This window comes from Stegodyphus dumicola, chromosome 3 (genome assembly GCF_044657685.1).
Source record: "Stegodyphus dumicola isolate Sdum_Otavi_A_Nest chromosome 3, ASM4465768v1".
In the NCBI taxonomy this organism is placed as follows: domain Eukaryota; kingdom Metazoa; phylum Arthropoda; class Arachnida; order Araneae; family Eresidae; genus Stegodyphus; species Stegodyphus dumicola.
In genome coordinates this window covers 8,779,955-8,804,268 of record NC_140770.1, presented here as the reverse complement: position 1 = coordinate 8,804,268, position 24,314 = coordinate 8,779,955, and the positions used below count along the sequence as shown (strand labels likewise).

Here is a 24,314-nt window from a genome sequence, read left to right as displayed (position 1 = left end):
TAAGCGTTGATTTATTTTATGTACAGCTTAAGCAAATTCCATTTAGATATTTTTACAATGCAGTTTAAAGCAATGGTTTCAAACTCAAAACTCCATACCTGAAAACAGCTTAAGGCCTGCTTTTTTTTTTTTTTTTTTTCACTTCCTTGCACGAAGTAAAAACGAAGTATTGTAATCGGGAAAAGTTTCAGGCAGCATATTTCAACGAAAATATCCATTTTGACGGCTATCGAATGCAATTTAACGATGTTTTTGCGTGATATCTGTACGTAAGGACAGAATAAAATACTCGTTTCCTCCCAAAAAATGATAAAACTGCTTTAAAATGAATTCTGTGTAAATCTGTGTGCAATATTTTTAGAATAATCAGCAATTTTAAAGTTGTTTAATTGCCGCTAAGCCTGTTTTTAATGGCGGCTATTGATGTTTACATTTGAAACAGGAGACTAGCGGATTTGTTGCCAATCTAGAGAAACTTAGCTTCGCAACAACAAAGATAACGCATTCATTTATTGCCAATTAAATCATGCTTAATCCTTTCTGTAATTTTTTCGAGGAAATAAGTGTTTAAAATTTACTTCGTAATTTTTAATGCAGATATTTTGAGTTTTTATGTATCTTTGCCTTGTCGCGAAGTGAGAACTGAATTAATTGAATGAGAAATACTGTGAAAAGCTGTTTCTTTTCTGTTTTGTTTGTTTAATTTCTTTCATACATCGTTTTAGCTTTATTATAGTGTTTGAATAGAACATGTGGCAACGATAGGATAATTCTTCAAATTATATAAATTTTGTGCATTTAGAGTGTCGTTATAGTAAACAAATATAGTGAATTTTAAAGAGTGCATTTATTCTATTGTGGTTTATGTGCTGTCGACGAAGTAGATTTAATGCAATCCAATCAATTGAAATGAAATTCAACAAAAAAAAAAAATGCGTATAATTTAATATTCCGTACAAGGAAGTCATGTGGCGTCCACATCAGATTTTTTTTCTTCAAGTTCAAAGAAACTTTGTCCCTGAGGGACTACTGTTTTCGTTTTGCGATTTTGCGTGGAATCACTCTGAATGTCCGTTTCACTTTTCAAACTGTTGCCACCCAATATTATCGCAGTGTATTATATTTGAAGAAATTCAATAATGAAGAATCTGCATCAATGTATGTATGTTTCTCGCATTGGGATAAAACAACGGTAACTACAGCCATTAAAATTTGAATAACGTAATCTTTCATAGAAGATGGGCATGTGGAAGCCCTAATTTGGAATTTGTTTTATTATCAATTTCATATTTTGTAACACTTCAACGAATTTTTCGTTAAAAAACTAAACGATTTCGAAGCGAGCAGTGCCAACACTCTACTGGAAGAAAAATATTTTTATCTCCAGCGCCCGAGACTGTGTATCGGAAATTCTAAAAATAGGCTCAATTTAAAATTATTTTGCGATATTGCTCTTGAACTGAATCTGATTGTTTAAGCGCGATAGATATGTTTAAGCGCGCGAAGAACGCGATATTTAATAAATAAATGTAACACACAAAGTATTAAAAAAACACTCCTTTGGACTAATTTAAAATCTGAAACCTTTCAGGTTTACTTTTTTTCCCCTTTTTTTTACAAAATAAAAAATATACCAAAATAAAAATTATTTTAAATCAATTCAAAATTTCTCTTTCTAAGTAATTATCAAAGCATATATAAACAATAGTAATAACTTAGTAAAGGTGAAAATTTTTTATTTAATAAATATTTTGAGCCCGAAATCTAAATTTTGCTACCCGTAAGATTTTTTTCTTGGTTACACTGTAATTCAAAAATACTGGCAGCCAAACATTAAACCTTCAGACTGAAATTTATTTTATATAATTCTAACATGTTTAACTAATAATTAAGTAATTTAATTTAAATTCAAGATAAACAAATTATGAAAACTTCAGTTTTCATAATTTGTTTATCTTGAATTTAATAGCGCCGATTGCAACCGAATTGCGGCCGATTGCAACCAAAATACGAGGTGAACATCTACATGTTATAGCAGTCCTATATACAAAATTTCAACGTTCTGAAGCTACTCGTTTTTGAGTTATGCGAGATACGTACATACGCACGTACAGACGCCACGAAAAATTCTCTTCAGAATTAATTTTAAAGCAGTTTTATAATTTTTTTTAAGGAAAAGAGTCTTTTATTTTGTCCTTACGTACAGATATGACTCAAAAACATCGTTAAATTGCATTCGATAGCGGTCAAAATGGATATTTTCGTTGAAACATGCTGCCTGAAACTTTTCGCGATTACAATACTTCTTTTTTACTTCGTACAAGGAAATAAAAATGAAAACTCCAGCTCTTTTTCTTATTTTTTAAGTTTTTATTCGATGCACAAATAAAAAATACTTATGTTTTATGTAAATAATTATAAACGTCGTTATATCTTACTATGGCATTGACACTCGATGGCGTTTGGAATTTGACAATATTTGTAGCGTTATAGCCTAGGAGAGGATTTAGTAGAAATTATCTTCATGGCTTATTGACGCACATCGAGTTATCTGTAACACGCGATGCTCAGTGAAAGTATAAAAAAACCTTAACAAATCCTCTGGCGCGATTTATCCCAACGGGCTATTAGTCTCAAAACAGTATTTTGCGTCGTTTCATTTTCTGCGTTGGTTCACTTTTCAAACAGTTACCACCAAATATTATCGCCATGGATTATATTTAAAGAAACTAAATAATGAAGAATTTGCATGAACGCATGAATATTTCTCGTATTGCTAAAAAGCCACGGTACTTACAGCAACGGTACTTTTAAATAGTTTGTGCTATTGCTGTGTAATTGAATTTTATGTAGTTAAAGGGCGAAGAACATGATATTAAATAAATGAAGGTAACGCAGAAAACTTTAATAAAACGCCCGTTTAGGAGTGATATAAAATCTAAAAGCTTTCAGTTTTTGTTTAATGTTATACTTTTCTTTTCTTTATTTTCCTTTTAATTTTTTTTTCTTTTTTTTTTCTTTTTTTTTTTTTTTTTTTTTTTTTTAATGTTATACTTTTCTTTTCTTTATTTTCCTTTAAAAAAATTTTTTTTTGTTATACTTTTCTTTTCTTTATTTTCCTTTTAAATCTTTTTTATTTTTATTTTTATTTTTATTTTATTTTATTTTATTTATTTTATTTTATTTTTTATTTATTTATTTATTTATTTTTTATTTTTATTTTTATTTTTATTTTATTTATTTATTTTTTTTTAATGTTATACTTTTCTTTTCTTTATTTTCCTTTTAAATCTTTTTTTTTAATTTTTTTTTATTTTTTTTAATTTTATTTTTATTTATTTATTTATTTATTTATTTATTTTTATGTTATACTTTTCTTTTCTTTATTTTCCTTTTAAATCTTTTTTTTCTTTTTTTTATGTTATATTTTTCTTTATTTTCCTTTTATTTTTATTTTTATTTATTTATTTATTTATTTATTTTGTGTGTGTTTGTGTGTGCGCGCGTTTCAGACCAATTTAAAGGATTGTGCATGAAGTTACTTATATCTACCATTTAGTAATGAAAAATCTGTAGGTATGTATGTACGTATGTCCTCGCATTGTTGAAAAACGATGACATCAAACATTAAACACACGTGGTCTTCGACTCGAACATGATCAATTCGAAGCCCGAATTTTGAATTTCGAATTTTTTTAAAAAAATTCATTTCATATTTTGCGCGAGTTTAAGAAAATTTGAATTAAAATCTCAGCAATATAAAAGCCACTATGCAGAGTTTAGTCAGGAATTTCATGTATTTTGGCACGCGACAAAACGCAATATATTTGTCTTTCGAATTTAATCTACAGACTCACCGATTTAAAACACGTTTACGTTATCTAAGGTTATATGAATATGTCAAAGCCAAGAGGCTATTTATTATTAATTTTATTATTAGGGTTATTTTCCTAAGAAAAGGGGATGCCTTTTTAGAGGAGTTTCTGAAGAAAATTGGTTCGTACGTTGCATATGGGAAATACCATGAAAAATAACATGCCTCTAGCACGTTCGCCTGAGTTTGAATGTAAAGCAAAGTCGAATTACCATTATGCAGCGATTTCCACCACTTCGCTACTTGTAAGTCCGCTTTGAAAGAAGTGTGTTGCAGCTGCTTGAATTAAAGTATTTTTATGTTCCAAGAGGCATTGTGTTGTCTTTCAGCAAAGCATTAGATGATATTTAATTTTTTAAAAAGTATGATAGTCATGCTTCAAATTTAATGAGAAAAGTCAATAATATAAAAGAAAAGCGTTGCCACTTGGCAAAACCCAAAATATTTGCGCTTGGAATTTAATTAACAAACTCGACGTCCTGAAAGAAATGCGTTGCAACGACCCAAATTAAAATATTTTTAACTTCAGCGTGGCAGCGTTTTGTCGTTCAGTAAAGCACAACCTAATATTTAATTTTCTTTTCAAATTTATTCTGTTAAAAGGTGATTTAAGAGCATTAAAAGCAGCCTCATTTCGGTCATTATTAATTATTATCTGAACACGTCAAATGACGTTAGTTGAATTCATTAAAATCATTACATGCATTCTTCTTTTTTATATAATATTTATTATCTTTTTTATATAATATTTATTATCTTTTTTATATAATATTTATTATCTTTTTTATATAATATTTATTATCTTTTTATATAATATTTATTATCTTTTTTATATAATATTTATTTTAGGCCGACGGCCGCGCAAGTGGCTAGCATTTAAAAACATAAGCATTAAAAATATTTTAAAAATAAGCCATTGTAAAATTTTAAGAAATTACACACGTTAAATGTACAGCAATGATAATATTTTGAATAAATAAAGTTGGAAGACAAAAATTTTTTCAATCAAATATTAAGGAAAGGTAACAAGTTATATATATATATATATGTTAATAATAAAATTCCATAGTCAAGAATACACTTAAAATTCTAACTGTATGTTTTTTTCATTTTTAATGGCGACGGTCTCTTATTTGAAAGTACGTGGAATTAAATCCACAGCCCCGTAGTCAAGTTGTTTTTCCCGCCTTTTCTACACGTACAGTTATAGAATGTTCTGGAAATATTTAAAGCGAACTGGAATGGCTGACGAGGCTGACGTCATTTCTTGGAAGCCGCGCCTTTCCAGAGGCTATAAAAGTACTCGCAAAGGAATATCGGGGTCTTTTCTTTAATGTAACGATGCAGTAAACTTCATACAAAAAGTTATTAGTAATTCTTTTTTAGGTACTTTTTCGTTTTGACGGCGCAAACGATAAAGTCGCCAATAATGGTTTAACTGATGCCAGACGGAATATCTTTGTTGGTAACCTTTTACGCCTCAGTTTCAAAACAAGTTGAAGCCATTTCTTATCAGATTGTTTCTTTTAATACTGGCATACAATAATATATAATTTTTACACGATATTTAAATTTTATCCCCTAAGACAATTCACAGTAATAAGTCAATTAGTTCTAAGTCAATTAGGTTCTAAGTCAATTAGAACGCAATTACACCGCTCATCCGAAGGCGAAATCAAGTGTTAAATTCATCAATTCTAATGAGAATGCACTAGCGAAGTAAAGCACTGCGGTTTTACATAATTTCTGAGTAAGCTATTCGTCGAATTGAAATAATTCTTGCATTTAAACTTGTATTCCAAATTAAGATTTAACTTGAAATTAATGTAGATAATTACTGAGCGAATTAGATTTTAGTAGCGTAGTTTACGTGAGATGAGATCACTTGGGGTCACGTGATACGAACTGGTGAATCAGGATATTGAACCATGAAATCATAGTAAATTCTTAAATTAATGTCTTTTTACAAATTTATTGTCTTTATTTATTGGCTTTTTACAAAATTTTAAACCATATTAAAATGTTTATGCCTTCAAAATAAAAAAAAATTCTTAGAATTAACATTTTTTATGTGTATACTGTATGTTGTCGCCAACAAAGTCTGCTTGGCGAGATTTGCGCCGGCGAAACGGAAAAGTACCCTTTATTATTTACTCCGTAAATATGATTTTTGTAACTGCTATTTCTCCTGACCAATAATAAATGGATCCTGTTTTTTAAAATTTATAGTCTGATAATTTAAGATACGACTACATCTATATTTCTTCACCAATCTATTTATTCCGGGCAAAAGCTGGTACATCATATATATATATATATATATATATATATGTGATGTGAACCAAAGTAGATTATATACTCGTATATATATCTAAATACCTTCACTTCACGGAAATATTTGGCCTAACTTAATTTGCCAGTTTGGGATCACCATTATTATATGGGTAAAAGACGAAACACCTTCGTATTTATTTATTAATTATTGTTCATTGAACGGGAGTTGGTTTGTTCGCCTTAAAAAGTCAACTAATTTTTTTCCGATCAATAGCAATAATGGCTTCCTTTCAATTTAATTTCTTTTTCCAATTGAAATTTTGTTATTCATGATTTACTTCAAGTCCCCATAAACATTTTTAACAATTTACATTCCAGTTACTTTAAACAATTTCCGGAATTAAACTTCCAAGCTGTGGGTTCACTTTTTTTAGATACTTCTACTAAAATTAATATTAGGAGATAATATAATCAATATTACTTTAGCAAATAAGTTATAATTATCTTACTTTGCAGCTATTGCGCAAGTATTAGAATAACTTGTTTTCGAACTCAGAGAATTTAAGAACATACAACGTTATATATATATATATTAGAAAATTCTATGCATTTGTGTTCAAAATCCTAAAAACTTAACTTTCATTACTGTTTTCATCGACAGATGGCGCTACATTCGTTTCCGTTTGTTCTGTCCTTTCGTTGCTCTCCCGCAATGTTTACAGTAAGGAGCTCGACTATTACTTATTTCTGGATACTTAAAATTTTCTGACACTTGCATTTTTGAAAGTTCGTATAGTTCGTACATTTTGTGCGAAATATTGAAACGCAAACTTCAGATATTTTTCTTACATATTAAGCTTCATTTTAAGCTTTGTTTTTTTGCAAAATACCATATTCCTTGTAATAAAATAATACGGTACTTTGAGGGCCGTAAAAACTCGCCAAACTATTGTTGATGCCAATGCTGCCAAAAATAATTGCGGCAATCCTAACGCAAAAAGAAAGGAAGTATAATTGTAAATAATTATTTAAGATTGATGTTTTAATTTAGATGAAAAGTTACTTTCATATAGTACACTTTTATTATTATAATTTATATAAAAAATCTGATGTGTACACCACATGACTTCCTTGTACGGAATATTAAATTCTATGCCTTTTTTCCTAAATTTCATTTAAATATATTGAACGGAATTAAATTTACTTAAATTACATAAATCACAATAGAATAAATGCGTTCTTTAAAATTCACTCTATTTGTTTACCATAGCGCGACACTCTGGCGTTAAATTCACTTAACAGTATTATATTTCATTCATATTATAACCCAGAATGCACAAAATTGATATCATTTAAAGAATTATCTAATCGTTGCTACATGTTCTATTCAAATACTATAACGATGTATAAAAGAAATTAAGCAGACAAAACAAAAAAGAAACAGTTTTTCACAGACGATTGAGTATTTCTCATTCAATTAATTCCGTTCTCACTTCCCGACAAGGCAAAAATACATAAAAACTCAAAATATCTGTATTACAAATTACGAAGTAAATCTTAAACACTTATTTCCTCGAAAAAATTCCAGAAAGGATTAAGCATGATTTAATTGGCAATAATAAATGAAGGCGTTATTTTTGTTGTTGCGAAGCTAAGTTTCTCTAGAATGGCGAAAAATCCACCATTCTGCTGTTTCATATGTAAACAAGCAATGGCCGCCATGAAAAACATTATTAGGCTTAGCGGCACTTAAACAAATTTAAAATTGTAGATAATTCTAAAAATATTTCATACATATTTACTAAAGGCATAAAAACCTTCACCGGAAGATAAGAACAACATAATTCAATCATTTTTAAAGCAAACAATATACGATTTACAAACATATAAGAGTAAAGAAAGTGAGATCACTGAGCCGTATAACAGAGTGGATATATATATAAATATATTTATATACGTTTGGTGCGGCCGATTGCAACCAAAATACGAGGTGCCCATCTACATGTTATAGCAGTCCTATATACAAAATCTCAACGTTCTGAGGCTACTCGTTTTTGAGTTATGCGAGATACGTACGTATGTACGTACATACGTTCGGTATAGTTTTATAATTTTATGGAGGAAACGAGTCTTTTATTCTGTGCTTACGTACAGATATCACGCAAAAACATCCTTAAATTGCATTCGATAGCGGTCAAAATGGATGTTTTCGTTGAAATATGCTGCCTGAAACTTTTTGCGATAACAATATTTCCTTTTTACTTCGCACAAGGAAGTAAAAAGGAAAAACGAAAATCTGAGAGCTTTCAGATTTTCAGATTTGTCAGATTTTAAATTACGGGACTACTTAAACCATAAAATTCAGTTCAACAGCAATGTCGCAAAATAATTTTGAAATGAACCTATCTTTAGAAATTCGATACACGGTCTCGGGCGCTGGAGATAAAAATGTTTTCTCTATAAAACATTGCTATTGCTCGATTTTAAATCGTTGAGTTTGTTAATCAAAAATTCGTTAAAGTTTTTTAGAAAAAAAGAAATCAATAATATAAAAAACAAAATCTGAAATGTTTCAGATTTTAAATTACGTCCAAAGGGGCGTTTTTTAACATTTTGTGTGTTACCTTTCTTTATTAAATATCATGTTCCTCGCACTTAAACCATAAGATCCAGTGCAACAGCAATATCGCAAAATAGTTTTAAAACGAGCATATCTTTAGAATTTCCGATACAGAGATTCACGCGCTGGAGATAAAAATGTTTTTTCTGCACAACGTTGCCATTGCTCGCTTTGAAATCCTTGAGTTTGTTAATCAAAAATTCGTCAAAGTTTTAAAAAATAGGAAATCGATCATAAAACAAATTTCAAATTTCGAATTTGGTCTTCCACATGCTCATATTCGTTGGAGGATTACGTTATTCAAAATTCGATGACTCTATGTACCGTTGTTTTATCACAATACGAGAAATATACATACATTTATGCAGATTTTTCATTATTTAATTTCTTCAAATATAATGCAGGACTCTAACATTTTGTGGCAACAGTTTGAAAAGTGAACCGACATTTATGAGTCCGACGCAAAATGCCAAAACGAAACTAATAGTCCTTCGGGATTCAAATCCCTTTGGACTAAAAACAAATTCCAAATTTCAAATTTGGGCTTCCACATGCCCATATTCGTAGGAAGATTACGTCATTCAAAATTCGATGGCCCTAGGTACCGTTGTTTTATCCCAATGCGAGAAACATACATACATTGATGCAGATTCTTCATTATTTAAGTTCTTCAAATAAAATACAGGGCGATAATATTGGGTGGCTTTTATCAAAATTCATCAAAAGTACCTAAAATTTGTTTAATTTTTGAAACACATTAAAAAATCATCTAAATATAAATAAATGTATTCGTATTTTTCGAGTTTTTGAAAGGAGGAAAGAAGTGATACTTCAAAGGAAGTGATACTTTACCAGACACCCGAACCAGTTTTCCATAGACATTCGAAAGCGAAACTTTACATGAAGCTCATAATAGTTTTGAATGAAAACTTATACTAAAATATAATCCAAATCTTTTCGACTTTAGCATTTACGATCTTCATACAAATGGCAGCATATTAGATTTCAGCTAAAATGAATGAACCGGGAGTGACTTGAAGCTTTGAACAGACTTTCGTGAAACAATATATGTATTAAGAGATAATATAAAACTTTTCAAACATGGTATTTAAAATAGCCATGTTATTGAGAATAATATTTAATGTTTACATGCATAACCATTAAAAAAGAGGATATAATGATTTTAAAGAATCCTAGCTGGTACAATCTCACGTGTATAGTACTGAACTGAAAAAAAAAAAAAAAAAAAAAAATCAAAGGTTTCATATTTTAAAATACGCCCAATTAAACTGAAATCCTTGATTTTGTTAATCAAACATTCGTTGAAGCTTTACAAAATATGAAATCGGTAATAAACCAAATTCCAAATTTAAAATTTGGTCTTACAGATGCCCATATTGGCAGTACAATAATGTCATTCAAAAATTCGATGGCTCTAGGTACCATTGTTTTATCACAGTGCGAGAAACATACATACATTGATGCAGATTCTTGATTATTTAAGTTCTTCAAATATAATACAGGGCGATAATATTGGGTGGCAACAGTTTGAAAAGTGAAACGGACATCGATTCGCCAAATCGCAAAACGATAACAATAGTCCCTTAGGAACAAAGCCCCTTTGAACTAAAAGTAATAATATAATTTTAAAACGTTGGAGTTAATATTTTTCTTCAAAAATAAATATTGAGTTTTAGTTTTTTTAATATGTCCTTTTGACATTCTTTTGGGCATTTAGATGTATATGAAGGGGGGTGGTAAATTCAGAGATCGCCCTGGCCTAGCCACGCTGCTGCATGAGAGAGAGGTTTGTTTGCAAAGACCAATAATAATACCTATTTTCTTGTTCCAGGTCCGGAGAAAAAGCAAGGCTTACAAGCGACTGTGTGAAGGAGACTTGATTTTGAGCGTGAACGGCAAGTCTTGCCAGAATCTCACCTACGACCAAGTTATGGAGATCGCGGACAAAAGTGGCACAGATTTAACTCTCCAAGTATTACGGTGAGTGGAAGGCGCTTCATTCATTTTTACAGCTTTCTCTATCCCAGTTTCATTCCTCGACCTGGATGGTCATTTGAACCAAATCGTGGATCGCTCGGTTAACATAGTAAATTTAACACAGTTGTGGTCCCATCAACGAAAACGAGTCAAACGGCGGGATCGTGCCGTCACGATTTTACTCGACGTGAATGCATACGCGGACACAAAGTAATCAAAACGACTAATTCAGAAAGCAAACAACAAAAATCAGCGTTATATTTTCAAAATTTTTACAGGACTAGTTTCGATGGTTTTACCAAACCGCCATCCTCAGCTTCAAAACCGCAAATGAACAAGATAGGAAATAATGATTAGATAAGATAGGAAAGCCTGGGCAAGAATAAGAAAGTGGCGCCATCTGTTGATGAAACATAATTTCTTTAAATGCCGAAGGCAAAGACGGTTTGGAATTAAGATCGTTAACTAGAACAGAAAGATTTTTTTTTTAATGTGAAATGCCTCTAGAAAATCCAGTTCTCTAATGGAAGATGTTTTTTGAATAATTTTGGCAGCAGAAAAATTGATTGAATAAAAAAATTGAAGTGGGATTTTCGGACCAATTCCGAGTAAATTCCGAGTTCCATACTCAAGGACCCCATTTCAGATATGAATTCCTGGGGTATTTATAGAATTCCTTGCCAGTGCGGTTTAATTTACATTGGCCAAACTAAAATTAAAATTTAGCCTTAAAATTTCGCGTCAAGGAACATGAGGCATATGTTAGAAACAAGGAAACACAGAAGTCTTCTGTTGCTCAACATTGTTGGTCCGAAAATCACACTTTAAATTTTTCTGCTGCCAAAATTATTCAAGAAACGTCTTCCATTGGAGAACTGGATTTTCTAGAGGCATTTCACATTCAAAAAAATCTTTCTGTTCTAGTTAACGATCCTAATTCCAATCCATCTTTGCCTTCGGCCTTTAAAGAAATTATGTTTTAGTTCTGGTTTCACCAACAGATGGCGCCACTTGCTTATTCTTGTCCATGCTTTCTTATCTTATCTAATCATTCTTTCTTATCTTGTTCATTTGCGGTTTTGCAGCTGAGGAGGGTGGTTCGGTAAAACCATCGAAACTAGTCCTGTGAATGTTTTGAAAATATAATGCTGATTTTTGTTGTTTGACTTCTGAATTAGTATCAGAACCCTGGCTACATATTTTTTCACCTGAGGCAAAGATCAATCAATCAATCAAATAAATTATTGCTCGAGCTGTTTCCAGCTCATGAGGATTTGCCAAAATGCACATGGCTTTAAAAATTCTGAGGTGGAAAGCTGAGGCATTGAGGTGATGAAGAAGGAGAGGCAATTTCTTACTGAATTTTAATTAGAAATTTGAATAACTTTAACTAATTTTACTAAAAAGCGTTTTCGTCATAATTCTTACTTGAGAAAAACACGAAACACTTTCGAATTTATTAATTATTGTTAATTGATCAGCAGTTAGATCATTTCCCTTGAAAAGTCAACTAATTTCCGGCCAATGACGATAATTACTTGTTTTATTGATTACATTTTCACTTTTAATTATACTGTTACGAATTTGGTATTTAAAAAGCTAATGTTACTTCAATTCTAAATTAAATGGTTTTATTTCCCGCGCAGTGCAGCGCGTGACGAATATTAAAAGAAAGCTATACCGGAAAATTGAAAATACAAAAGCGCGTGCATTAAACATTCAATAAATATCTCTTTTTGATTTCGAGAAAGTACTAGAAAATTCTCGCACGCGATTTTTAAAATCTTATAAAAGGAGGAAAACCTCTCAGTTCGTAGTAGTTTCTTAGTTTGTTGTTGTTTAGAAAACTGCTCTTGTTGATTGTAGCGAATTCGCGGATTAGCTTTCTTTAGCTGTTTTGAATTACGTTCTATTGGACATTTGAGTAGTTGAAAGATAACTACTGTGAGATATTGTAATACTGCATGATAATTTGAGGAAATTTAAGCATTTTTGTTGAGATAATAATAAATTTTTGTTCATTTTTCATCGAACTTGTGCATTCATTTCGTAACGAAACCGTACGCACGCACCAATTTTTGGTGTCAGAAGTGGGATTCGAACCCACGTCAACGTTGGACCAGAATTGTTGAAATTTGTTCATTTAAAAAAAAAAAAAAAAAAAAAAAAAAAAATTGCTTTTTAGTAAAAGGAGTTAAAGTTATTCAAATTTCTAATTAAAATTCAGTAAGAAATTGACTGTACTGTTAAGTTTTAAAATCAATCTTAAAATCGGAAAATAATTCTTATAAGAGTGAATTTTATTCTCTTGATAAAATTGTGCCCCGATACTTTCGCCTTTAATCAAATCAACTCAATGCAAACTTGTAAAAATAATGAACACAATGCAATATTTGTAAAAACAATTAAACAAGGGAAAAAAAGGTAAATAAAAATATATTCACGTAGTACTAAAATGGAAAAGAAAAAATGTATACTAAATAGTATAATAGAAAATACGACATTTCTTTTATAATATATATATATATATTTGATATGAGATGCGTGTTTGACTAGGGAAGACATTTGCTGTCTCGAGTGGATTGAAGTTAGTAGATTAATGGAAATATCAGTTACGTAATAGAAGATGCGGAGAACTTTTGAAGAATCACAACATCACTTGATAATCCAAATGTATCTTTATTACTTGTTGATTGCTCTATGGCATGGCACATCCCAATAGAGTCCGATCTGCAATCCACAATTTTGATAATGAGGCATTACATTTTTAACAGAAGCAGCCAAGCAAGAGACGCACTTTAGGTAGCAAATACTGCGCAATGAAATTCGGCAAATATCAAAACGGTCTCAAAAACGAACTAAAATTGCCGATTTGTTTACGAAATAAACACATGCAATATGTATGAAAACTACTAGTTTAGATTATCTATGTTCTTTAGTTATCCGTGACCTGTTTTACCGGCACCAGTCCGGATAATCGAGAGTACACTAGGTATATGCACATACATAAACGCGCCAGTTATCGGAACCGAATTTATTACCGTTGTATCTTGTTTTATCAGAACCTTTGTTTTCAAGATTTTCATCCGAGATCAGGGGTTGCCAAAGGGGTCGGTATTGACCCCTGGAGATCGATCAGTTCTTAAAGGGGTCTATAGTCGAATATTTACCGGCAGTTTATCGGCATAATCAGAATCCCACTGATCTTATACCAATAAAATTAATATATGATCAATCAAAAATATACCAATAAAATCGATAATTAATTGTTCATTGGTATTAAAGTTGTATCATGTAGTAAGGTATAAATCATATAAGTAAATACAAAGAACAAAAATGTGCTAAAATTATTTCATATACTTTAAAAATCAATAATATAATTTTTTGTGCGATAAGTGCAATATAAAAAAGTAAAACGCAAAAACACAAAAAAGTACGAAGAACGCAAAGCTAGAATGGGAAATAAGGAACACGTTGAAAATTATGAAAGAAGGGATTTAAAAATTAAATTAAGTGATTTTTTGCTAAACATTAAACCAAAGCACATCAATACATCCAGCATGGCATGAATTAAATTCGAACTTTCGTGCCATTAGAAACTGTGATTATGTTTCTGGAAACTTTCTATTTGTAAAATAAATGATCTTGGCATCGAAAATAACTAATAATAAACAAAAATATAATAAACAATCGTTTTCTCCAAAGCTTTTGTTCATATCCTAAATTTAATTGCTACATTTAAGGCTATATATATGCAATTATTTGTATTAGAATTATGATGTATATTATAGGAAAACACTAAGGAGGTCGATGAAGAAACAAAGGGGTCATACAATAAAAAGGTTGGGAATCTCTGATTTAAATTATTTTTTAGGTACTATTCCGTTTTGAGGATCGTAAAAAATCACCAAACTATTGTTGATGCCAGTGCTGCCAAAATAATTGTGGCAACCCTAACGCAAGAAAGGAAGTATAATAGTAAATAACTATTCAAAGATTATTGTTTTAATTTATATGAAAGGTTAATTTCATATAATACTTTTTATTATTATAATTCATATAAAAAAGGCTAAACATAACTGAATGGAAGCATAAGAGTCAATAACTATTTCAGATCATTATTATAATTTATTTAAAAAAAAGGATAAACATAACTGAATGGATTTCTGCATCGCCATTTCGCTACCGAGTTATCGCTAAAGATAATTTCATCTCGTTAGTTGTTCAAACATAATTTTTTATAACGAACGATGCCTTTTCTTTGAAAAAAATTCTATTCCAGACTTTTCGTCATGGGCAGTTCCCAAATTGTTAAATCCATAGGATATCAAAAAAGGATTTAAAATCAAAAAAGGATTTAAAAATTAAACTAGTATTTCAATGGCGTCTTGTTGGATGAGTAGAATTTTTCAGCATAATTAAGAATGGAAATAGAGAGTTTTAAAATATATATATATTAGTGGGGAAAGAAATTTAGAACTTACGCAATCTGAAATCAGCGTGTACGCTAGATTTGGCGCACTTTAAATGGGCACGTTTGCTAGATTTGGCGCTTTTGCGCATACATTTTTGCTGCAATTTTTTTATGGTCCTCAAAACGGAATTTTACCATTTTTTATATTAACCATCATATTCAAATTTCTAAGAAATCCGAACTTTTAAACGAAACAGATACAATTTTTCTTTCCCAGTCAGATCTAAAATCTCTTAAAAATAAAATAAAATGCACTGATTCTAAACTCTACCGGAGCAAAACTCTTCAAAAGACAAAAAAAAAAAAAAAAAAAAAAAAAAATTAAAAATCACTTGCCAAAGTCGCAGTTGCGTTTCTCGAAGCATGTGCTTGATCCTTTTTCCCCATGAAGTCCAACTTAACGTAGTCTTGTTTCGACGCAAAAATCCTTGTTTGGTGTACGATTTTTGTTCTTCGTCAACCCAGGACGCCTGTTTATATTATTCAGTAAACAATCCACTTTTTAACTCCGCATAATTATATATATACATAATTTATCATAAGAAAACTTTTTAATACCATCTCCAAAGAACAGAAATTCAATTAAAACCATAAATTATTATAATAAATATATTTTATATAGTATTTTAAATTTGTATTTATATAAATATGGTTAATCAGATAGAACATTAAGACACAGGCGATAAATAATTAGATTCTAAATTTTTATACGGAATTAAATTAAGAAATTTTACTCTAGAAAAAGTATTCAAAGGTATCCCTACGTTGATTTCAAAAGTTGTATATTTTTTTAATTCCGTCGAAACTTCTGAATGCAAATTATGAATTTTTAATTTATGACCACAATGACATTCCTTGTTAGCAAAGGACATTTCAGAGTTTTATTTCAGTCATTACGAATTTAAACAAAAAACAGGGACAGGTAGTCTATTTGAATTTTTGCATTTTATTCTAAAATATAATATCCAGAACAAAGTTCCAAATATTGAAATACTAGTAAGAACTTTCGTCTCAATTTCTGTAAGCGCTGCTAGTTGCGAGAAGCGTTTTCTAAATAAAAAGAACTTACGAAGTATTTAAGAACCACAAATGTACATTTTACGTTGAAGAAATCTTTCTCTGCTGTCTAAGAGCAATCTATAACACACAATCCAGTCACATTAATGTGACCATCTGTCAAAAGCAAGAATAACCACCTTTCGCAGAGCAGATAGCTGTCAGACGTGCAGGAAAAGAGTCAATTAGGTTCTTAAAGGTGTTCACTGGGATGTTGAGCCATGCAGACTTCAGTGAAGTGGCCAGCAGCGTTAGATTACGCGGTTGAGGATCCATGGCACGAACAACCCGAACGAGGTTGTCCCACAGATTCTCGATTGAGTTTAAGTCCGGGGAGTTTGTTGGCCAGGGGAAGACGGTAAACTCATTCTGGTGCTCTTCGAACCACGCACGTACCCTGCGAGCTATATGACACTTCGAACTGTCCTGCTGGCAGATGCCATCATTCTGAGGAAAAATAATTCGCATGTAGGAGTGGACATGGTCCGCAAGAGCAGATGCATATTTCTGTTGATCCATCGGGCCTTCCACAATGATGAATGCACCCAGAGAAAAGCCACGAAAACATTCTCAGATCATAATACTCACTCCTCCAGTTTAGACCTTTCCGGAAGTTGCTGCAGTGTTTTCTTTGCGACGTTTCCCGCGGTATCCGCCAACATCTATCTGTCCGATGGAGCATGAAATTCATCGGAAATGAATGCAGTGATTCATCGGAAAAAGCCACCTGCCGCCACTCAGTAGACGTGCAGTTGCGATACTGACGCAAATTCCAGCCTTCTTCGCCGATGAACTACAACGCTGATGGAACGAGACGGCTCCCGACTTAATGCGACCTAATATGCGACAAGTGGAATTAAGTGCCGCCCCGCCCTTGAACAGTCGACAATGTTGCGACCCCACGGAGCAAGGCTAGACAAGGCTGTACCAGTACGGCCTCTGCCGAGCCTTATTAGGCCTCAGGGGCATCCAGAGAATAATTAAATTTGTAACAGAAAACCAGAATTCAATTGTAAAGGAGATGTCGCGATAAGGCATCCCTCAGATAATCATGTAACATGGTCTAAGTCTTGTATATATTGTAAATAGTTATTTCTTTGTATTTTGTTCATTAAAATAATAAATAAAAGAGAATTAAAAAAGATTAATAAAAGTAAGAGGATCTAGATTGCGATCCTCAAATAAAACTATTTGTTGGTGAGACATATAATTTCCCGACAAATCTTCCAGTCATTGGATCGCACTATGGTGTGTGATGCTTTGGAGACTTCGCCGAAAGGCCCTTCAAGATACGATGATCAGCCTAAGGGCATCTACAAACACGGCACCCAAAGACCAGTACCAATAAAGGGCCATTTAAATCAGCACAAACTAAAGTTGCAGATCCCTCCCGCCTGATACGGAGGGACCAAACCAAGTGTCTACGTGGATTCAAAACCACTTACGAGCCAATGATACCGGTCCGCTCAGACCTCATCCTCCCGCCTAATACGGAGGATGGACCTCCCCAGACAGAGGGAGTGTCAAAACAGGTTTTCCACAGTTGCGAAAGATCGCAGGAGTGGTGAGTAAAATTCGATTGATTACTCTGTCCTGAGGGTTCTGTGAAGTCTGTTATTATGCCCTCGTGGTTGAAACTGCCTAGATACAGATCCTAACCAGTAATTCCCAGGCGTTCGCCTGAGTCAACCCCCGAGGGGAGGGGGTGTCCGATGAACTACAGTCAGCATTGGGTGCTTTAAACAGGCGTTTGCTGCCGAGGCCCATTCTCAACAATGTTCGCTGAACTTTCGTTGAGAAGACACTGTTAGAAGACCCTTGGTTCATCTAAGCGGTCGGTTTCTCAACGGTTGCACGTCTATTCGCCCAAAAGCCCACCAGCGGCCGAGCGGTAAAGACGCTGAACGCTGGTAGTTCGGTCTGAGGTTCGAATCCCGCGAACGGGCTGGCTGCATGGGCGTTTTCGTGGTTTTCCCCATGTGTAACGTGTATACGAACCAGTTTCCCTTAAAAAGTCCTCCACGAAAGGCATCCCTCCCTTTAGGCAGATAGCCCTCATGTGCTTTGCCATAACTGAATAATCCAAATCCTATTCGCCCAAACGCATCTTCGTAGACGTCATTCATCTCTGTCATCTGTGGTCCGTGGTGCATCACATTTGCCGCGTCGCTGAATTTGGATAGTGCCATTTTGTCATGCACGGTATACTTTTACCATGGAACTGTTGGCATGCAAAGTTTTACAGTTTAAAAATTAAGCCGTTTCGGAAATGCTTCCACCCTTGGTCCGAAAGCCAATGATCATGCCCTTTTGGACATCAGATAAATCGCTCCGTTTCTAATTTACACCAACGATCGCAATGTTTTACGATTCTTTCAGACACCCTTTATATATGCCCCACCGCAATGGCCCCATGTAAAAGAAAAACTGCTTTTATTATGGATAGAGAAAAAACATCTTTGTTCACTATCATTTGCAGTGCTTCTGTTACGTACAGTATGTATTCCATCCAGTATATCTATATTAAATTTTAGTATTAAACAGTGTTTTTATAATAACAATGGGATATTTTATAAGAACAGATTAATTACTTTCCCTTTATTTCTTACTGTAAAATTTCATTTGATATATGTTGAAGGATCTGGAAAGGATTAATGACGCATACCCAAAGTAGAAGGTTTTTTTTTTTTTTTTTTTACTCCGATTTAGATTCTATCGAATTTACTTAGAACCAGTCAGTCAGAACCAAACCCAATCCTAATTCAACAACCCTCTGTTATTAATAACTTAATTTAATTTTAATGGCTGTCTTGCAAGAAACCCTATTTGACGCAAGTTTTATGTTGAATTTTAAAATCGACCAGTTACCTCTGTTTTATTAAATAACTCCGCTACGCTGCCAGTCTTCGTCTAGCTTTTAAATGTACAGGAAAAATGCCTAAAGCGAACACCAAACATTGAAGTCTGCAGAATTTTACTCTACAGAAAACTTTATAAAAAATAAATAAAAAATAAATAAATAAAAATAATAAAAATTTATTACATATTAAAAAATTTTAAATGAAATAAACAATATCGTCTAGTTTTTAAATGTACAGGAAGTACATTTAAAGGCTAGACGTACAGGAAGTTCTAAGTTTTCTACAGGAAGTACTAAGTTTTCTATTGTACATGAAAATACAATAGAATGTTCCTAAATGTACAGGAAGTTCTAAGTTTTCTATTGGTACAAATCGCGGCTTCTTCTTAATCATATTCTGATAAATTTACATTTTGAAATAAATTTTCATTATGAAATTCCAAACCAGATGTTTATGTTGACGGTCCAACTTCAATTGCCTGTCCGTCTAATCCAGGGGCGTAGCTAATGTTTTAAGCTCCCGGGGACCCCTAAAGATTTTGCGCCCCTTTCTGTGTTCCAAAAATGGAAAACATTTCATTTTGAAATGTGTATTATTAATTTGGCGCTCCTTGGATACTGCGCCCAGTGTTAGAGCCCAATTTGTCATTTATGTCATTTGCTACTAAATAAAGCCCATTTATGTCATTTGCTACTAAATAAAGATTCGGAACTAATTTGACTGAAAATTTAAAAACATTTTTTTTTTTTTTCGGAAAATTTATTTCTAAGAATTTAGTGTGAAATATTTTCTTCTTTCTGCTGATTTAAAATATTCAAGTAAATTGAACTAATATTAATACAATTTACTAAGATGCATTTGTTATAAGCAATTGAAATATTGAAAACATCTCGGGTAGATAATAATTATACACTATTAATGAAAAAGAGCTATAATCATTACTAATTTTTTTAGAATTTTTTTTTTTGATTATTTGGATATTGTAATTGTATATCAGAAGTAGATACATCAAGTTCTGCCCAATTAATGATAAGATTTATCTGGGTTTTATAGAGGTAAATAAAAAGTTTCTTTTTGAATTATTTTATTAATTTGAAAGATACAAGTTTTTCTTAATGAATTGTTTCTTTTTATGAATCTTTACTACTATGAAAATAATACTAATAATATATTTAGTTGTTCAATTATCTCTAAATAGTCATCCTATTTTTTAGAGCAATTATAAACAAAAAACGATTTGAAAACAATTAATCACAATACTTTGCTTGCGAAGCAATTCACAGAATGTACGCACTTTATGAGCAGCGACTAAGTATATGATTAAAAATAAAGGTATACCCTGTTAATTCAAGGATACGCGCCACCGTACTTGTTAAGCCCTTGAATGTAAGAATTAGTCTTTCGTAATTCGCCACATGGCCCTTTTTGGGTAACTGGTAAACTGGAACCTACAATAGGTATCTGGTTTACATCACTAAGGTTTTTCAGAAATGTCAGCCACTTGAGTGGGTCGAGCGAGCCCATGACTGAGTAGTCTTAGCACATGAAAAAATAAAGGGAAAAAATACTAATTAAACACACAAAACAAAGAAAAAATAGAAAATAAAAAATAGCAAAATACATGTGCCCTTAAAATGATAAAAATATATTTGAGTTGAGAATACAATAATCATTTTGAATGGCGACTTTTGGTTGCCACATTTAAAAAATGTATGTATATTACCATTGCCAAAAAAAAAGCAAACTAAACAACGACGTTGAGGTGCAACAGCTTCTCAGCACATAAAGAATAAATATATGCCTATAAAAAACATTCCCAATTCCTGTTGTTACATGTTACAAATTCTTAGATTTTTTAAGTACCGTAGTTCCGTATGGTAGCGCGAAATCCTCACAGAACATGTTTTTATTGTTCACATTCGCAATCAAATTTTGTTTTACACAAACGAAAACAACCCGAAGAAATGAAAACAAAAGTAAAATAAAATTAAAATTAAAATTAAATCTCATTTTATTGCTCAGAAAATATAAAACATGCAAAACTGCAAGAGTATAATTAACAACTTTTATTTAAGTAAGATTAAATTAAAAATATTCAGATATATATTCAATTAATTCAGTTCTCACTTCGCGGCAATGCAAAAATGCATAACACCTCAAAATATCTTCATTAAATATTGAAAATACAGAAAAAAACACCATTAACATAATTTAAAAAACAATTTTTACAATTAAAATTAAAGCTTCTACGCAGAAACAAGCAGTTGCACCAGAGGCAAGAAGGCAGATTTTTCGGCGCTCAAAACTGAAAGTTTCCTTTCCGTCCCGCTCGGCAAAAAGGCACTGAAGGTGCAGAAACTGACTTCATTCACTATTCTGCTCAGTTTCAAATATGAACAAATATGGCTGCTATGGTAAAAAGAAAACTTAGGCTTAGCCGCACTTAAACAACTCTTCAATTGTTGATAATTCTACAACTATTGCATGCAGATTAACTAAAGGCACTAAAACCTTAACCAGAACATACTAGCAACATAATTCAATCCTTTTTAAAGCAAAAATGCACAATTTACCAAGATGTAAAAATAATTAAAAAAAAAAAAAAAAAAGAACTGAGCTCACCGAGCCGAGTAATCGAGTGGGTATATATATACTTTTAATGGTGTAGATTGCAACCAAAAAGGGAAGTGCAAATCTACATGTTATAGCAGTCCTCTATACAAAATTTCAACGTTCTGAGGGTACTGGTTTTTGAGTTCTGCGAGATACATACGTACTTACGTGCAGACGTGACCAAAAAAATCTCTTCTGAATCCATTTTGAGTTAATTTTATTAATGCGTTTTGAAAAAAACAATCCTTTATTTAGTGCTTACGTACAGATATCACGCCAAAGCATCGTTACATTGCATTCGATAGTGGTGAAAATGGATATTTTCGTTGAAATATCATACCCGGAATTTTTCGTGATTACAATTTTTCCTTTGCCTCGTACAAGATAACAAAATCTTTCATTTACTTGGAATAAACTGAATTTGTATCTAAATTCTAAATTAGTATTAATAAGAGAGATATTATGATCTTGTGTTGAGAAATTAACTAGCTACACCATTCTTAATTAACCATCAATATGGTAATCTTCACTTTTCTCATGCTTGCTTCTGTTTCTAGTTAAGTGTCATCTACTGCCTCTCCCTTTGTAACGACCGTTACAGCTAACACAGTAGTCAATTACATTTATTCAGTTTAATATAAATTAACGGATATCTATTTATTAAATGCGCGTGCTTCAGTATTTTTACTTTTTCGGCGTAGCTTCTCTTAAAACTGCGCTGCATTACACGGGGAAATAAAACGATTTTAATTACAACTCTACTAAAAATTACTAAAACTAAATACTAGAATATATTCGCTATTCTCTCCAGATCTAGGTGTCATATATTATTGTGTTGTCTTATTCATCTGTATTATAGCTCTTATGGATTGCTGAGGTATTTACTTACTTCTTCAAGCCTCATGACCTATCTGTAAAAAAGTGAGGATTCGCATTTCTTTTCTTAAATAACAATAAAAACAATATACTAGAAATGGTTATAAAAAGGTAAAAGTAGTTGTTTCAGGAGGAGTGAGTCCAAGAGCAGGCAGATAAATCGCGAGCTCAATGGCAACAGGAAAATAAAAAACCTTAGCAAACTCTCTGATGCGAAGTTACAATCTAAATCCTTTCAGACTTTTTCTTTTTCCTTTTTTTTTTTTTTTTTTTTTTTAATAGTACGTTCTTATTTTGAGTTGCTGTGTTATTTTACATAACCAAAAAGCTTGTCTACAAATTAAATTGCTTCAAAAGAGTTAAAATATTAACTGTCAGTTTTTAACTGTCACATTTTATTCTCCTTTCCTGCAATTTTAACTGCAAATAACCATCAATGGACTAAACCACGAGTGCGTTTCGTTAAATCTTCAATTGCTGTAGCTGCTTTTATATTACCAGTCATGATACAGAGTCAACCTAGCAGCCATTATGGTGCTGTTCCAAGGCGAAAATATTTCAAACACGTGGCATCAGTTGCTGAAATTTATGAGAGTTATTTATAAATTTCAAGTTAAAAAATATTGAATATAATAAAAATAACTTTAAGAAACCTCTTCTCCTCTCTTCCAAAGGCAGATGCGATATTTATCATTTAAATGTTACAATATTATCTTTACAAATACAGCATTATTATTTACAATTATGGAATGGCGGGCCGCGGGTGGCACGTAGCAAAATGGCTGGTGTCGAATGGCACCTGGGCTCTGAAGCAAAATTGCTCTACCTACGAATATATGTTTCGTCCTACTGCTCCTCCTCTTGCTGCTCCTTCTCCTGCTGCTCCTTTTCTTGCTGCTCCTTTTCTTGCTGCTCCTCTTCTTGCTGCTCCTCCTCTTGCTGCTCCTCTTCCTGCTGCACTTCCTCTCGCTACTCCTCTTCTTGCTGCTCCTCTTCCTCCTGCTTCTCCTCTCGCTGCTCCTCCTGCTGCTGCTCCCCCTCTTGCTGCTCCTCTTCCTGTTGCTCCTCCTCTTCCTCATGCAGCTGCTCCTCCTTCTCCGGCTGCTCCTTGCTGCTCCACATACTCTTGAGAGGAGCAGCAGGAGGGGCAGCAAGAGGAGGAGCACGAGGAGGAGCAACAAGAGGAGGAGCAGCAGGAGGAGGAGCAGTAGGAAGAGGAAAAGGGGGAAGAGGAAAAGCGGCAGGAAGAGGAGAAGCAGTAGGACGAAATATAATTATGGGTAGAATAATTTTGCTTCAGAGCCAACATAATGGCCTGCTAGGTTGACTGCTGTTTTCGAAGGAAAAATGTTTGACAGCTTTATCATGACTGCTAATATAGAAGCAGCTACAGCAATTGAAAATTTACCGAAACACACTCGGGGTTTAGCCCATTGACGGTTATGGCGACTGCAGGTAAAATTTCAGGAAAGGAGAATAAAATGTGTTATAATTAATAAAATAACTGACAGTTAATATTTTAACTATGTTTTGAAGCAATTTAATTTTTAGAGAAAAAGAATAAGTCTGAAAGGATTTAGATTGTAACTTCTCATAAGAGAGAGTTTGTTAAGGTTTTTTTTTTTTTTTTCTGTTGCCGCTGAGCTCGCTATTTATCTTCCTGCTCTT

At 32.5% G+C, this 24,314-nt stretch overlaps 1 protein-coding gene across 6 annotated transcripts in view; it reads left to right on the top strand.

The window, feature by feature from the left end:
- Positions 1-24,314, top strand: part of LOC118203169 (uncharacterized) — a 201,261-nt gene that overhangs the window by 75,400 nt on the left and 101,547 nt on the right. For all 6 annotated transcript variants that reach the window (XM_085812548.1, XM_085812544.1, XM_085812543.1 and 3 more), the window contains exon 2: positions 10,621-10,769. In XM_085812548.1, the coding sequence (XP_085668674.1) occupies positions 10,720-10,769 (50 nt within the window). In that variant the 5' untranslated portion in view covers positions 10,621-10,719. The remainder of the gene's footprint in view (positions 1-10,620; positions 10,770-24,314) is intronic.